The sequence below is a fragment of the Erinaceus europaeus genome, chromosome 4, assembly GCF_950295315.1.
Source record: "Erinaceus europaeus chromosome 4, mEriEur2.1, whole genome shotgun sequence".
In the NCBI taxonomy this organism is placed as follows: domain Eukaryota; kingdom Metazoa; phylum Chordata; class Mammalia; order Eulipotyphla; family Erinaceidae; genus Erinaceus; species Erinaceus europaeus.
The window spans coordinates 86632790-86650858 of NC_080165.1; the positions used below are offsets into that span (position 1 = coordinate 86632790).

Here is an 18069-nt window from a genome sequence, read left to right on the forward strand (position 1 = left end):
CATGTGTGATTTATTATTCCTTTTGTTGAAAATTTCTAGGATAGTCTGCTTGATTAGCAACAGGGATTGGGATTCTGTATTTCTAGGTATAATTGACCAAATGCTAGAAGTTTGAAGACTTCATTTTGCTTAACTTTTAAAGAACACTTAAATGTCAGTGTGGGGGCCAGCAGTGGCATATTCAGTGGAGCCCACACATTACCCTGTGCAAGGGCCCAGTTTAAGTTCCTGTCCTCACCTGCAGGGAGCCTTGAAGCAGTGCTACAGGTGTCTCTTTTTGTCCTTTCTTCTTTTCAGTCTCCCCCATCCTCTCAATATCTGTCTGTCTCTATTTAAAAAAAAGACCGCTGGGAGAAATGGATTTTTTGTGCAGGCACCAAACCCCAGAGATAATCCTAGTGGCAATAATAATTATAATTATAACTAATAATATTAAATACAATATATAGTTACATGTTATCATAGATTATTAAAAATAGATATAATTGTGAGGGAGCTAGGAGATGGGCAAACTTTATCATGTACAAGGACTTCCTGTTCCCAGGTTCAGGCATCTGGCAACTATAGGGAAACCACTGCCCTGGGGAAGTTATTAGCAGTGGGATATTGTTGTGATCTCTTTATGTCTTACTTTCTGCCTCTTTTTCCCTCTCCAATCTCACCATTTAATAAAAAGAGAGAGTCTACCAGGGGCAATAGAATCATGTAGTAACTGAGCTCTTGTAGTGATTAACTAGAGTGGCAAACATTAAAAATAAACTTTGATTTTTTTAGAAATTATAATAAATTATTTTATTATATATTGTGAGATTGGCTACCTATGAAATGTGTGAGGATTCATCAATTATAGTTAAAGTTTTTTATTTTAAATAAAAAACTTCAAAAGTAACTGTTAAGTTACTAAGGTTTAATTTCATAATTCTAATGTCATTTTTCCATGTATACCAGTTTTTATTTCCCCACTCTAATTTTATGTGTTCTAAATATTTACTCTTGGGATATCTAAAAACTAATGTCTTAGCCTGTACTCAGAGTATCTTTGTGAACTTTCTCTGGCTAGGCTGCAGCTGTGAAGCAGCTGGAAGAGAGCAAAACCAAAATAGAAGATCTTATGGACTGGTTGTCAAATGTTGACAGAGACTCAGAAAGTGTAGGGATAAAAGAGAAACCGACAATTGAGCAGAATGGAACTCATTTCCAAGAAGGTGATGGCAAGTCGACAATTGGAGAAGATGATGAAGTTAATGGTAACCTGGTGGAAACAGATGCTGATGGACAAGCTGGTACCTCTGAGGAGAATCTGAATCAGCAATACCAGAAAATTAAGGTGTGTTTTTTTAAACGTAACAATATTTTTGTTTTGTTTTTAGTAACAACTTGACAATATATATTTTTTAATTTATTTTTTATTTAAGAAAGGATAAATTAACAAAACCATAGGGTAGGAGGGGTACAACTCCACACAATTCCCACCACCCAATCTCCATATCCCATCCCCTCCCCTGATAGCTTTCCCATTCTCTATCCCTCTGGGAGCATGGACCCAGGGTCGCTGTGGGTTGCAGAAGGTAGAAGGTCTGGCTTCTGTAATTGCTTCCCCGCTGAACATGGGCGTTGACTGGTTGGTCCATACTCCCAGTCTGCTTCTCTCTTTCCTTAGTAGGGTGGGGCTCTGGGGAAGCAGAGCTCCAGGGCACATTGGTGGGGTCTTCAGTCCAGGGAAGCCTGGCCGGCATCCTGATGGCATCTGGATCCTGGTGGCTGAAAAGAGAGTTAACACACAAAGCCAAACAAATTGTTGAGCAATCATGGACCCAAAGCTTGGAATAGTGGAGAGGAAGTGTTGGGGAGGGGGGTACTCACTGCAAACTCTAGTGTACTTCTGCTTTCAGGTATATATTTTGCACTAGTTTATGGATACGTGTGAACATATGCTCTCTCTCACAGAACCTGGTGTACATCTAGGTTTTGGGACTTTGTTAGAAAGTGAACCACCTGGGATGGAATTAGAGAATACTGTGAGAGGAAAGGTCTCACCTGAGTAATGAAGCTGAAGGGTTGTCATTCCACACGTGAAGTCTCTGGACACAGTCTGAGCTAAAGCATATTGAGGTGGCAATCGTTGCGTTGGATAATATATTTTTTCAAATCTGAAAGGCCACCGAGAGTGGAGTCCTTTTGTAGATTCATCATTACACTGGAGGCAGTGGGTGGTGATGATGAAATAAATAATAAGTAACTTAATCCTAACGATTAGTAAGAATTTCTAAGAGATTTTTGAGGAGAATAATGCTGAGTTGGGTATGAATGATTGAGTGTGGGGTTTGGGACCAGTTACAAAGGGTTGTCAATGTAGTCACATTGAAAAGGTAAAATCTTAAAAAAAAAAAAAAAAAGGTAAGATCTTTGCAAAGACTTAAAGAAGGTAGAATGTTACCAACTGATTTAAGAAAAGGATTCACTAAAACAGGAAAAGAACTTGAGCAAATGGTTCTGAAATGTCTAATGAGGTAGGGAGGGGCAGTAGAGATAAGAGGGGGGAGATTGGGAGAGGTTGATCGTAAATGAGAAGGCTCTGAGGTAATAAATCAGGTTGTTTGGCACCATGGAGATGATTATAAGAAACATGGAAAATGGTTAAAAGATTATTGTTCTTTTTTCCATATGTGTATGGCATACTGGGAAAGAAGTTTCTTCTGACAATAGAAAAAGGGATCTCCTATGTCCAGTGGAGAAGCAATTACAGAAGCCAGACCCCCCACCTTTTGCACCCCATAATAATCCTGTGTCCACATTCCCAGAGGGATAAAGAATAGGGAACTTTCTAGTGAAAGGGCTGAGATGTGGAACTCTGATGGTGGGAATTGTATGAAGTTATACCCCTCTTATATACAACCATGTCAATTATTATTAAATTAATAGAAAAAAATACCAAAAGAAACAAAAAAGAAAAATGCTTGAAATATGACTTGATCCATAGTTCTGAACACCTATAATCTGAGCAGCATGACTGCTGGAAGTTCTGACTATACTTTCTTCCCTCAGAGTGAATTTATTATGCCAGACTATTTGCTTATTTGTTTGTTTACTTATTTTATTGCCACCAACGTTATCCTTGGATTCATCATACAAACAAAATCCATGTTCACTTTTATAGTATGTGTTTCCATAGCTTCACTGGGCCTCTCTGAATAAATATTATTCTTGCTTAGTTATTGTGATAGTATTTGTATAGTTTTAAAATTACAAATTACAGGGCTCAGTGGTAGTGCAGAGGGTTAACTGCACATGGCGCAAAGCGCAAGGGCCATAGTCAGGATCCTGGTTGGATTCCTCAGCTCCCCACCTGCAGAAGGGTTGCTTCACAAATGGTGAAGCAGATCTGCAGGTTTCTATCTTTTTCTCCTCCTCTTTGTCTTCTCCTCCTCTCTCGATTTCTCTCTGTCCTATCCAACAACAACAACAGCTATGACAACAATAAAAATAACGACTACAACAAGGGCAACAAAATGTGAAAAATAACCTCCAGGAGCAGTGGATTCATAGTGCAGGCCCCAGCAGTAACTCTGGAAACAAACAAACAAAAAAAAATACAATTTTTTTTTGCTTTTAAAATTATAGTTTATTTTTTTCTACTTAAATGTCTTTTCAAAATTTACCTCAATGGTGAGTTAAAGTACTATGGGGTCTGTGAGGAAGCATTGAGTAAAATGAGATTGCTGATACTTGTTTTACACCAGAAGAGAAATTCATCACATTTATTTCAAACTTTTCAAAAACATTGCTTGTGTACATAGTGAAAATACTCTCTGCAAGATACTGGAAGTTTCCATAACCATAGTGTTAAGTGCTCAAAATACAACTTTTACTATTCTGAAATTTGCCAATAAATGGATAGTTCTATGCTTCTTGTAAATATTGTTGAGAAGCAAGCTGTAAGCCTTGTATGTGTCCTTTTAGTTCTCTAAACTTCAGTATAACCCCACTACCTCTTTAATGGTAGTTGATGTGTTTTTATGTAGGCCCAACATGAGAAGATCATCTCTCAACACCAAGCTGTTCTCATGACTACTCAGTCAGCACAAGCATTGATTGAGAAACAGGGCCACTATCTTACTCCAGAGGAAAAAGAGAAACTGCAAAAGAACATGAAAGAACTGAAAGCTCATTATGAAACTGCACTGGCCAAATCAGAGAAGAAAATGAAGTTAACACATTCTCTGCAGGAGGAATTAGAAAAGTTTGACATTGATTACAGTGAGTTTGAACACTGGTTACAACAGTCAGAACAAGAACTTGAAAATCTGGAGGCTGGTGTAGATGACTTCAATGGTTTATTGACCAAATTGAAAAGGCAGAAGAGTTTCTCAGAAGATGTGATTTCACACAAAGGTGATTTGAGGTATATCACCATTTCTGGAAACAGAGTATTAGAAGCAGCCAAATCTTGCAGCAAGAGAGATGGGGTTGGCAAGGCTGATCAGGATAATATTGACACTTCTGCAACCCACAGAGAAGTTCAGAGCAAATTGGAACATGCTTCTGATCGATTCAGATCTCTCTATTCTAAGGTAACTTTTAAATATATATATATTTAGGTGGTTATATATGTGGTTATATTTTTCATTCTATTTTGTTTTGGAATTACAAAAAATAAACCTAAAAAAAAGCAGCGAAAGAAATGAACTTTTCTTACTTACCGGTCTTTCCTCATCTGTTTTTATTAAGACATGCTTAGAGATTAGGAATGCAATTTATTTAGCTAGATTTGACTGTGATTTTTCAGAAATTCCTAACTCTGAAACTCTCACTGAAACATCACTAGGTGGTGTTTATATTTATAAAGACTAGAAGAAGAAGAAGAAGAAAAAAAAAAGGCTTGCTGATTATAACCTTTCAAACTAATTTCATTTCAAATAATTCAGGAGGAATACTGTAAGTTTTTGTTCTACATATACATTTTTATCAGGAGGGTATGTTGATTCTAAATAGATTGTAAAAAAAAATTGTGCTCTTGGGTTCCTGGATGTTGGAAAGCAGCATTTCATTCACATCTCAAGGTTTAGGAATAAACTTCATCGCATCATTAGTAGTGAGAGAAAAGAGGTTGAGTATCTCCCACATAGGCACCTTGAAGTTCTGGTAAAATGTCTCCCATGTATGTGTTTCCTAGTCTTCTGATTCTATCTGCTTCCTGAATCTCCAGTCTTTCTAATGTCTTGTGTGGACTCACTATCTCTCTCTATATTGGGTATGTGTGCTATGTAAATTATAAACATTTTATGGGTTATACATAAATTTAAGCACAAACACCTTAAAGGAATAATTAAACTTATTATCTTCAATTCTAGTGATTATATCAGATTCTGCGTTTACTCTGCAAATTCTGACCTTACCCCAAGGATGTAGACATAATTCAGGGATATCAGATAAAAAAGGTTTCAGGTTAGCTGGTTGCCCACTATCTGTGCTTGCCCTGATATGGCCAAAACATTCCCCCTGGAGGCTGCAGACAGAACTACAGAGAAAGCAAAGAATGTCTGATCTATCTGGTAAAATACATAAGAACTGTTAGTAATAAAGAAAAATAGTTCAGTAAAGAAATAACAGGCATGGGGCTGGGTTGAGCACACATGTTAAAATGTGCCAGGACCTGGGTTCAGGCCCCCCATCCCCAACTGCAGAGGGAAAAGCTTTATGAGTGGTGAAGCAGTGCTGCTGGTCTCTCTCTTTCTCTCTCTCTCTAGCTATCTGTCTGTCTATCTGTATATCTATCTCTATCTGCCACTATCTCTGTCTCTCATCCCCCCCTTTCTCTCAATTTCTGGCTGTTTCTATCCAATAAATAAATAAACTAATAATTAAAAGAAATAACAGGCATTATAATTAGGGGTTCTTCAATAATGGATGACACAAAATTTTAACTTCTCTTATCCTTATGAGAAAGTAAAAAGGGTTTTTTTTTAAAATGAAAACATTTTCTTGTATGCAGAACAATACAAGGTAAACAGAATGGTCAAGTTTCACAAGTGATTTAAAGAACATTATTGGCTCTTGGTCTTTGTTTTATTCTAAGCTAGATTATTTACTTCCTGTGCTGTGATTTCGCACAAAGGAGATTTGAGGTATATCATTTCTGGAAACGTATAAATTTCATGCAACATTTATAAATGATTTATTAAGTACTCTGAAAACCTTTTCAGCAAACACATATCTGTATTACATGATGTATAAAAGCCACTGGGAATGTCTTTTAGTAAATTAGCATCCTCTGATGGTTGATACCTAAACTTTTCCTTTTGAGTTAAGATTCAGGCATTATAAACATGTTTTTGAATTGGTATAAATGTAAAACTACCTACTAGTCTTCTCAGTCATGTTTTGAAGTGCTAGAGAATATTTCTTCATATAAAGAAGAAGATCCTGGATAGTGCTCTGCTTTGCCAAGTATGCAGCCCAGATTCATGTGCAGCACCTACTGCATTAAGGAAGCTTCAGTGCTATGGTTTCAGTCCTTGTCTTCCTGCTTCTTTGCCTTCTTTGTCTCTCTTCAAAAAAAGAAAATGAAAATTTTACCTCTATAGTTTTCACTGACTTTAGTCAAACTCTTGAAGTCTTGTGTTTTCTATATTTCATAATTCATAGATCGTAAGGTTAGTTAACATATATAAAAACAGCAAAGTTTAACACACCACCTCTTCTCTCTTTTCATCTTTTTTTAGTGCAGTGTCCTTGGGAATAATCTTAAAGACCTAGTGGATAAATATCAACACTATGAAGATGCTTCATGTGGACTTCTTTCTGGACTCCAGTCTTGTGAGACCACAGCAAGCAAACACATATCTGAACCCATTGCTGTGGATCCTAAAAATCTGCAAAGGCAATTAGAAGAGACAAAGGTAAAATATGAAGGGAAAAAGTAATGACACAGGAGGCGGCTGTTTTTCTTTATTTTGTCTATTGCTGTTACTCCAGCATTTAGATTAGAATAGTAACTGATGAAAAGTATCTACTCAATATATGTTCATCAGTGAACAAGTAGAAGGGAAGAAGGGGCATACTGTAACATTCAAGGACTGGATAAAGATAGGAGTTCCTGTGCAGCATCCCCATGGTTCATTGAGATACAAACTAATTGTTACCTAGCAAACCTCTCAGAATGTCTACCTGCTTTTCCAAAAATACAGGTCTCTTGTGAGAACTGCCTGATTGTGGATTTCTCAGTTAAACCTCAATGAAAGAGAAAGCTTCTAGTCTAGATCATGAATTCAAAGCATATTTATAATCTTCATGTAGGAGAGATAATCTTTGAATATTTTACTTTTAATGATATCACTGATAATTTTTAACCTGAAGGTTATATTTCATAAACATTTTCTTGTGATTCTTTTACCAGGTTGGCAACTATAGATTATAAATAGAAGGTAAATACCTCATTGCCAATTAAACAACTGCCTTTCAGTTATATCTTTTTTTTATTGAGGGGTACTGCTTACAGCACAATATGAGCACAATTTCATTCTGCACCAGGAACCCATAGTTCTCTTCCATCCCTCCCTACACCTGCTTCCCCCAAATCCTTTGCTTTGATGCAATACACCATTCCCATTCTATTATTAAATTTTGTGTTTTCCCTCCCTGTCCTTATTTATCAAGTCCCACTTATATGTGAGATAATTTGGTATTTGCCCTTCTCCTTTTGTTTTATCTCACTTAACATGATGTCCTCTAGTTCTATCCAAGATGACTCAAAGGCAACAACCTCATTATTTTTAAGAATTTAGTAATAATCGTGTGTGTGTGTGTGTGTGTGTGTGTGTATGACAGGTTTGACGGGTTTTCTTTTTGTTGTTGTTGTTGTTTTGATTTGTTTTGTTTTGCTTTGAGCCACTCATCTGTGGTTGAACATCTCTCTGCTTTGCTTCCAGGTTTTGGCGGTTAGAAATTGTGATGCTATGCTATGAATGTCGATATACATAGATCTCTTCTGATTGATGTTTTCCTCTATGTATTTGATAGTGTCTGGTCTAATGTCCATGTCTTTGATCCACTTGGATTTTGATTTTTGTGCCTGCCCATATGTGGTGGCTTAATTTCATTCAGTTACATGTTTTGATCCAGTTTTCCCAACACCACTTGTTGAAGAGATTCTCTTTCCTCTATTTAATGATTTGAAGCCCCTTGTCAAAAATTAGTTCTCCAAAGATTTGTCTCAATTATTTGCACAGACAGAAATCACTACTGTGATTTTACCAAGAAAAACAAGTACTCCACTAAGTAAGAATAGCTCTAGGCATTACCTGAGACTATCAAGTTATTTTTCCCTGGATAAAAGCTAAGTCATTCATCTAAGATGAATTATGACAGGTTAAGGCAGAGAGAAAGGAAATGGAAGATTGGGATAAGAGGGAGAAGAGAAGTGGGCAATTGGATAGAGATGATGGAGTGTACTGCTTCTTTCCTGAACTTGCCATTATAAGCATCAAGGAAATTTCCAGGACCAGGTCAGCTTCTCCATATTGATACAACCTTGTAGGGTGTTCATTCTTTCATTTCAATGCATATTTTTAAATTTTTTTTAAAATTTATTTTCCCTTTTGTTGCCCTTGTTGTTTTTCATCATTGTTGTAGTTGTTGTTGTTATTGATGTTGTCATTGCTAGATAGGACAGAGAGAAATTGAGAGAGGGGGAGAGAAAGACAAACACCTGCATACCTGCTTCACCACTTGTGAAGCGACTCCCCTGCAGGTGGGGAGCGGGGGGGCTCAAACTAGGATCCTTTTGTGGGTCCTTGCACTTTGCGCCACGTGCGCTTAACCCTCTTCGCTACAGCCCGACTCCCAATGCGTGTTTTTAGTCCTGCTTTTTTTTTATATTCTCTTATTTCCCGACGAACACGAGCAAAGTTGTCTTAGTTGAGTTTTCATTCACTGCTTGCTTACTAGTCCAAAGACTGTATATGTGGTAGGGAATCAGAAAAAGCTATGATATAAAGATCTTTGATAGAAAATGTGAATAATTTAAAGTAATTATTAAGATTGATTTTATTTATTTATTTATTTATTTCTGACACTAGAGTTATTGCTGGGGCTCGGTGCCAGCACTACAAATCCACTACTCCTGGTGGCTGTGTGTGTGTGTGTGTGTGTGTGTGTGTGTGTGTGTTTAATTAGGACAGAGAGAAATTGAGAGAGGACGGGGAGATAGAGAAAAGGGGAGAAAAATAAGATAGATACCTGTAGACTGCTGGTAAAGCAGACTCCTTGAAAGTACGGAGTGGAGTGGGAGGGAGGGATGATTCAAGCTTGGGTCCTTGCACTCGGTAATAATGTGCACTTAACCTGGTGTGCCACCCATCCATCACCCAAGATTATCTATGTTAAATTTATTCAGGGTTGTTCACTCAGCCCTATAAAGTAGATATTTTTAGTATAGGAAAGTATATAAAAGGGAAACACAAAATTTTAAACTAAATATCTGTATTGGAAAACTGATTAAATCTTATATGTAAAAGTATTTTATGTACCTAGAGAAAAAAAAGAAACCCACAGAAGAAACCCACAGTTTTTTTTTTAAATATGCGACAGAAGACTTCTCTACTACTAACTCAACCAAAAATCTGTAAAAGCTACTGAAAGTTTTTAAGGAGTAAAATAGATAAAAATTTGTGGCAGAGAGTGGGGGCAGTTAGGATGCTTTTCTCACTTGAGAGATTATCCTACAACGATCTAGAAACACAATTAAAACAAAATTAAGCAGATGTAAATTTTCTGGTCTAAATGATGAATTTGCATGTGGAAGGGTGGATTGATAGAAGGAACTCGAGACTCAGAACTTGGGTGTGGAGATACAACCTAGAAGGAAGTACAGGTGTAGAAGATAAGATGTTAAGATCAGATTTAACTTTTTGCATTTTTGGTGACTAGTAACTATAACCAGATGGGAACATTCCAGAAACAGTTGGAAAACAGGGACCAGAGCCAAGGATGAATTCATCAACAGTTGGACATGTGGGAATGTGAATTTGAGTTCCTATTCAGAAACTTGAAGGGGAGCACTAATACTTAAAATGAAATTACAGTCCATCAGTGATTCTGTTTGTCCAGGCATTTCATTTCGATAAAGGTATTCCAAATGCAGGGCCGAACTTCTGGAAGACTCAACTGTAGTTCCTGTTTAACTCTTTTCTCTTCATACTGGTCATTGAGCTGCATCTACTTACTCAGAGAAGTAGTCGGGGAACTAGTCAGTAAATACAAAGTTCGCTATCTTTTCTAAAGTAGAATACACTGTTAGTCTTTTCAACTGTCACTTCCTTTGCTTTATTGAGTTATCATTAGTTTGAATCATTGTATATGTTCCAGAATTTCTTTTTTATACCTCTTCAAAAGTAAATTGTCACACCACAGACACCACCAAAGTGCTAACAACCCACCATCAAAGTGCTGACATCTTTTCACTCAGTCCATTTTACGTTCTTTATTCTTTGTGCTCCTTCCATTTTTCCCCTTTGGAAAGTTCAGTCTGAGTCCAGGTATCAGTTTGAAGCTGATTTTGTCTCTTCCTCCATTCCTTCCTTCCTTCCTTCCTTCCTTCCTTCCTTCCTTCCTTCCTTCCTTCCTTCCTTCCTTCCTTCCTTCCTTTTTTTCTTTCTATCCCACACATGAATGGGATCATCCTATATTTCTGTTTCTCTTGCTAACTTACTTTGCTTAGTATAATGCCCTTCAATTCCATGTCTGTCTCTTATTATCTTCTTTTCCTGGAAGTGTATCTTATTTAAAAACCAGGTATCTATTTCCACCCTTTCTTCTGAGTTATTGACTTGGAACACTGGTGCTCTGGTCTGTTACTTCAGGCTATCTTTCCTTTGACTATATGTTTCTTGGAGACATAAGATGGATGGATTTTTCTTTTTAATCCATCTAGCCACTCTATGCCTTTTTTATTTGACCATTCACATTTAGGGTTATTATTGATATTATTGATGTGGTTTATTTTTGTTGTGTATTTATGTTTTTTGTGGTATTTAAAAGGTATTGTACAAAGTCTAAAACTGAGAATTATGGAGGAACTCAGGCTAAGAATAGAGGGTTTGTGGACCAGGAATCAGGCCAAAATATTATGAAGCAATACTTGAGAGTATATTTCAGGACTGAATTTATATAATTCTAACTTACTATGCTTTTGCAAATGCTAATTTATAACTGGCCTTATTTTAAGAACTCTGTAATAAGCTTATAGCTATAAATAAGTTATTCTGTTCAATGTAACTGAGTCAATATAATCATATTTTTTCCTCATTGAAAATCTGATACTTAGTTCACAGAGTTTAATTGATACATTCAACTCCATAGGCTCTGCAAGGACAGATATCATGCCAGCAGGTTGCTGTAGAAAAGCTGAAAAAAACAGCTGAAGTGCTTTTAGATGCCAGGGGATCTTTACTTCCAGCCAAAAACGATATTCAGAAAACACTGGGTAAGTGTTCATTCTCTTGTTCACTATCTCCTGTGAAAATTCCAAATTAAGGTAGTCTAATTAATTTGGAAAAAAAATTAACTGGTGTATATTATTTTACCGGTAATTTTCTCTGTGAAATGGTGCTTTTAAGTCTAGGAGATGGCATGTCTTCTTTGATAGAAATGTTAGAATCTGTGAGGGAGAACTATCAAGTTTGAAAATAGTATTACTTTAATTCTATATTTAATAAATGTAACACAAACTCCATCTAGTACTTATTTCCAGAAGTAGATTTTAAGATTCTCTAATTGATAAGTTTGAGCAGAACTAGACTGTCATATGTAGCAGAAGTAAATAAATACATAAATGAATAAAGTTCTCTGAGGGATGTCTTCATCAGAACTGGGGACCTGGTTTTATGAGGTTAAGAATCAAACTGTAAAACAATGTTCACACTGCTCAGTTTTTTAAAAAAATTTTGACTAGTCTTTCTGGGTTCCAGTTAACCCAATTCTTTAATGTTACTAGATTTTGTATCCAGTTATAAAAGGGAAGCTTTATTTTTGTAACCACACATTTTTGATCATTTATAACATTAATTTTCAGTTCTGCATGTATAATTATACTATAAATATATGTTTATATTATATTTTTCAAGTATCAATATATGATGGAAATACAAATGAAGTTCTAACATTTTTTTTTTTTTTATTGGAGACCACTGCTATAAGGATTGGTGTTTAGGGATTTGGAGGAAAAACATGTAATGTTAAATGCATTTCTGTTGTTTGAAGAGACATTTTGGCATTTTTCCATTTAAAAAGCTTTATCAGGTAGAGAGATGATGGTGTTAAGATTCACATTTGAACTTACAGCATGCCTGCAAAACAAATCCTGTTGGCAAGCTCCCCCCACCTTTTTTTTTCCTTCTATATTTGATAGGATAGAGAGAAATTACGAGGAGGAAGTGATAGAAAAGGAGAAAGAAAGGGGCCAGGTGTTGGCACGCCTGATTAAGCGCTCACGTTACACTGTGCAAAGACCTGAGTTCAAGCCCCTGGTCCCCACCTGCAGGGGGGAAACTTCATAAGTGGTGAAGCAGGGCTGCAAGTGTCTCTCTGTCTCTCTTCCTTTCTATTGCCCTATCCTCTCAATTTCTGGCTGTCTCTGTTCAATAAATAAATAAATAAATATAGTGAAAATTTAAAAGAAAAGGAGAAAGATAAAACACCTGCAGTACTCATGGAGCTTCCTTCTGCAGATGGGGAGCAGGGGCTTGAACCCTGGTTCTTGCTTATGGTTATTTGTGTGCTGAAGTAGGTGTACCACTGTCTAGACCTCTGAGTGTTTCTTTAAATTATCTGAACTCAGCCTCTCAATTCAGTGAAATTTTGGCAAACTAATTTCTCATTATACAATATTAGAACTATAAAAAAAAAAGCCACTTCGTATTATGGATAGTATTTCATAGGCCAACACAAGAATGTAAGATACTTCATTTTTAAAATTTTAATAGTTTATTTATTTATTCATGGGCAGGTGGGTAGAGAAAGAAACAGAACATCACTTTGGCACATGCAGGGCCAGGGCTTAAACTCAGTACCTCATTCTTTTTTTTTTTTAATATTTATTTTATTTATTTATTCTCTTTTGTTGCCCTTGTTGTTTTATTGTTGTAGTTATTATTGTTGTTGTTGTTGTTGGATAGGACAGAGAGAAATGGAGAGAGGAGAGGAAGACAGAGAGGAGGAGAGAAAGATAGACACCTGCAGACCTGCTTCACCACCTGTGAAGCGACTCCCCTGCAGGTGGGGAGCCGGGGTTCGAACCGGGATCCTTATGCCGGTCCTTGTGCTTTGCACCACCTGCGCTTAACCCGCTGCGCTACAGCCCGACTCCCTCAGTACCTCGTTCTTGCAACTCCCTTTCTACTACCACTTGAGCCACTAGATATTTCATTTTTATAATTATTTCTTAAGCTAGATATTTTTTCTACTGGACATGCTACAATATGTTAAAATAAAACTATAAGAATTCATTACAGTACTTTCTATTCTTGGAAATAAGTAACAAAATAGTACTAATGATGGATTGCTTTCCATAGATAAGTATTTTAAAAACATAGTACAGGGAGTGGGTGGTAGCACAGTAGGTTAAGCGCACATGGCGTAAAGCGCAAGGACCATTATAAGGATCCTGGTTCTAGCCCCCTGCTCCCCACCTGCAGGGGAATCACTTCACAAGTGGTGAAGCAGGTCTGCAGGTGTCTATCCTTCTCTCCCCCTCTCTGTCTTTTCCTCCTGTCTCCATTTCTCTCTGTCCTATCCAACAACAACGACATCAATAATAACTACAACAATAAAACAAGGGCAACAAAAGAGAATAAATAATAAAAATAAATAAATTTTTAAAAAACTATAATACATGGGGGTCAGGCGGTAGCACAGCGGGTTAATCTCATGTGGTGCAGAGTGCAAGGATGGCTAAGGATCCTGGTTTGAGCCCCCGGCTCCCCACCTGCAGGGGAGTCGCTTCACAGGCGGTGAAGCAGGTCTGCAGGTGTCTATCGTTCTCTCCCTCTCTCTGTCTTCCCCTCCTCTCTCCATTTCTCTCTGTCCTATCCAACAACGAACAACATCAACAACAACAATAATAATGACCACAACAAGGCTACAAGGGCAACAATAGGGGGAAAAAAAAACCATAGTACATTAGATTATTTGTTAGTGTAGTATGTAATGTAGCATGTCAAAATTTTAAATGTAGAATTTTACATTCAAGTAAAAATTAGACAAGGGAAGTTATTTTTGTTGTTTGATTATTTTAGTATCTGAAGTCTTTAGAATTTAAGGTGGTTAATCTCATATGAGAGATAAGTTAATTTGTAACTATTATTTGTCCTTCTTTTCTTGCTATTAATCTTTTCAAATAAATTCTACTTGTGTATATTTTGAAAGTACAATTTCAGCCTTCTTTAAGTAGATCCACTGCAGTTTATTTTCTCAGTGCATTTGTATTTACCAAATTCTGTGGATTAGAGTATTTTGTTTAGGATATAAACAAAATTTGTGTTAGGGAATTTTATCTTTAAAGATTAATTATTTTTGTTGTTTACCCTTCTGTGATGACTTTTTTCCAGATAAAAGGACAGAGATAGACAGATAGGTAAAAGAAAGATACCAAAGACTGAATCTTTCTCCAGTGCAGTGGGGGCAGATTTGAATTCTTTTTTTAAAATTTATTTATTGGGTGATTAATGGTTTACAGTCAACAGTGAAATACAATAGTTTGTACATGCATAACAAATCCACATGACAATACAACCCCCATTAGGTCCTCCTGACTGCCATCATGTTCCAGGACCTCCCCCACATCCCAATCTTTTACTTTGGTGCAATACAACAACTCCTGTCCAAGTTCTACTTAGTGACCTTCTGACCTTGTTTTTCTTTTTTTTTTTAATTTTTTATTTAAAAAAGGATTAATGAACAAAAACATAAGGTAGAAGGGGTATAACTCCACACAATTCCCACCACCCAATCTCCATAACCCACCCCCTCCCATGATAGCTTTCCCATTCTCTAGCCCTCTGGGAGCATGGACCCAGGGTCATTGAGGGTTGCAGAAGGTAGAAGGTCTGGCTTCTGTAATTGCTTCCCCGCTGAACATGGGCGTTGACTGGTCGGTCCATACTCCCAGTCTGCCTCTCTCTTTCCCTAGTAAGGTGTGTCTCTGGGGAAACAGAGCTCCAGGACACATTGGTGAGGTCTTCAATCCAGGGAAGCCTGGCCAGCATCCTGGTGGCATCTGGAACCTGGTGATTGAAAAGAGAGTTAACATACGAAGCCAAACAAATTATTGAGCAATCATGGATCCCAAGCTTGGAATAGTGGAGAGGAAGTGTTAGGGAGGTACTCACTGCAAACTCTAATGTACTTCTGCTTTCAGGTATATATTTTGCAGTAGTTTATGGATACGTGTGAACATATGCTCTCTCTCACAGAAACTGGTGTATATCTAGGTTATGGGACTTTGTTAGAAAGTGAACTACCTGAGATGAAATTAGAGTGTACTATAAAAGGAAAGGTCTCACCCGAGTAATGAAGCCGAAGGGTTGTCATTCCACATGTGAAGTCTCTGGACACAGTCTGAGGTGAAGCATGTTGAGGTGGCAATCATTGCGTTGGTTAGGTTGTGATCGGCGGATGCAATATTATTTGGTTTGGATTGAGAGACGCATACGGGAAAGTGGGCCCTGTCCAAGGGTTCCAGGCCCTGTCCAAGGGTTCCAAGGGTTCCAGGAAGTAGGGGCTCTATAGTGGAGATGTGAGGTATATATCTTGTATATAGCACAGCTGTATACAAGATACTGGATACTGTACAGCAAACCATAACAAAAGGACTTTTCAAAGTTAACCCAATTACCAAATAATGTGATGATAACATTAACTATCGATTGTCTTTTTGAACCCTAAGACAGCAGGAACCTCACATCTCCACTATAGAGCCCCGACCTTGTTTTTCAACTTCTATGAGTGAGATCATCCCACATGCAGCGTTGAATTCTTTATCATGCTTATTTACCAAATGAGTTATTTTACTTGCCTAAGGTTAATTTTTGATAAAACTTTTAAAAATAAATTTATAAGGGGAAAACAGTAGTATATAGGATAGTTGCATATATCTTTTTTAAATAATATTTATTCCCTTTTGTTACTCTTGTTGTTTTATTGTTGTAGTTATTATTGTTATTGTTATTAATGTCGTTGTTGGATAGGACAGAGAGAAATGGAGAGAGGATGGGAAGACAGAGAGGGGGAGAGAAAGACAGATGCCTGCAGATCTGCTTCAGCACTCGTGAAGCGACTCCCCTGCAGGTGGGGAGCCGGGGACTCGAACCAGGATCTTTAGGCCAGTCCTTGCTCTTTGCACCACCTGCACTTAACCCGCTGCACTACCACCCAACTCCCGGATAAATTTTTTATAACTGTATTATTCTCTGAGAATACAGTGTATGACAGTTGCCCTCCCCCACCCAGAAGTTGTAAATATGGCTAATTTTAAATATCAAATTGAGAGCCAGTATTAAAAGGACAATTTTCATCTATCTGGTATAATTAAAATGTTTATGTATAAAATTCTCTTTTCAAATTACTATTTGATTTTTATTGATTTTATTTTCTCTTATTTAAGATTCTTTGATTATCTTGATTACCAGTATGTACTTATCATTTAATTTTTTTTTCCAATCTTTGTGTGACTTTTTTGAGATTCATCTTAAGATGTTTTTGGAAGGCAAGTGTGCTCACTACTATACCATGTATGCTGTACAATTTTTGACAACAGAGCGAAGAGAAGTTTTTGGGTTTTTTTATTAAAAGGAAACATTGACAAAACCATAGGATAAGAAGGGTACAACTCCACACAATTCCCACCATGAGAGCTCCTTATCCCATCCCCACCCCTGATAGCTTCCCTATTCTTTATCCCTCTGGGAGTATGGACCAAGGGTCATTATGAGGTGCAGAAGGTGGAAGATCTGACTTCTGTAATTGCTTCCTCACAGAACATGGGTGTTGGCAGGTCGATCCATACTCCCAGCCTGTCTCTCTCTTTCCTTGGTGGGGTGGGACTCTGGGGAAGCTGGGCTCCAAGACACATTGGTGGGGTTGTTTGTCCAGGGAAATCTGGTTGGCATCATGGTAGCATCTGGAACCTGGTGGCTGAAAAGACAATTCCACTACTAGACATACACCCCAAAGGTATAATAACACTGATTCGAAGGGATATATGCATCCCAATATTTATAGTGGCTTTATTCACAATAGCAAAAACCTTGAAACAACAAAAATGCCGCTTAACAGATGATGGAATAAAAGAATTATGGGGCATATACTCAACAGACTGTTAAGCAGCAATATAAAGGGATGATGGTGTATCCTTTGGGATAAAGTGGATGGAGTGGAGAAGTAAGTGCAGCTAGTAAGTAGGTGAAGGACAACCACAGAATGGTTTCACTTACATGTGGAATATACAAATGTGAAGGAAAAAAAGAAGCAAAACATAAATCTGTTTTCAAGACTATGGCATGACTATAGTGGCTACTATAGTGTGTGGGGACACACTGACATTTGGTGGTGGGAGTGGTAAAAAATTAAAAAATTAATAAAAAAAAAGAAAATAGCTGCAAAAAGTGTTGCTGCCATGTAAAAGCAAGGCACTATTATTGTAACATTTAAAGTTTGGAAAAAATTATGTGTAATATGCCTTGTACTTGTCCAGGAACAGGGATTTGACTTTGAGTTAACAATTTCTTGAATTATGAGTTTATGTTAAAAATCATCTTCCCATTGCTAGCATTCAGAGAAGTGAGTAACAGTGTTATCAAAATTGCAGCACATTCACTGAGTTCCTAGTGGTTTTTAGCTCAAGATATACAGAAATTGTGGTGGACATTTTGCATCAACTAATTTCAATAAAATATATTGAAATTTTGACTACTGGAAATATATATATATATATTTTTTACTACTAGAGCTAAGTTCCTGCACTGTGAATCACTCCTCTTGGCAGTAATTTCATTTGTTTGCTTGCTTATTTACTTG

At 37.1% G+C, this 18069-nt stretch overlaps 1 protein-coding gene across 1 annotated transcript in view; it reads left to right on the forward strand.

Annotated features, from left to right (window-relative positions):
* LOC103107678 (dystonin) overlaps positions 1–18069 on the forward strand; it is a 552693-nt gene that overhangs the window by 391871 nt on the left and 142753 nt on the right. Inside the window, 4 exon segments of the mRNA XM_060190003.1 lie at positions 1061–1327; positions 4023–4571; positions 6723–6899; positions 11359–11482. Of these exon segments, the coding sequence (XP_060045986.1) occupies positions 1061–1327; positions 4023–4571; positions 6723–6899; positions 11359–11482 (1117 nt within the window).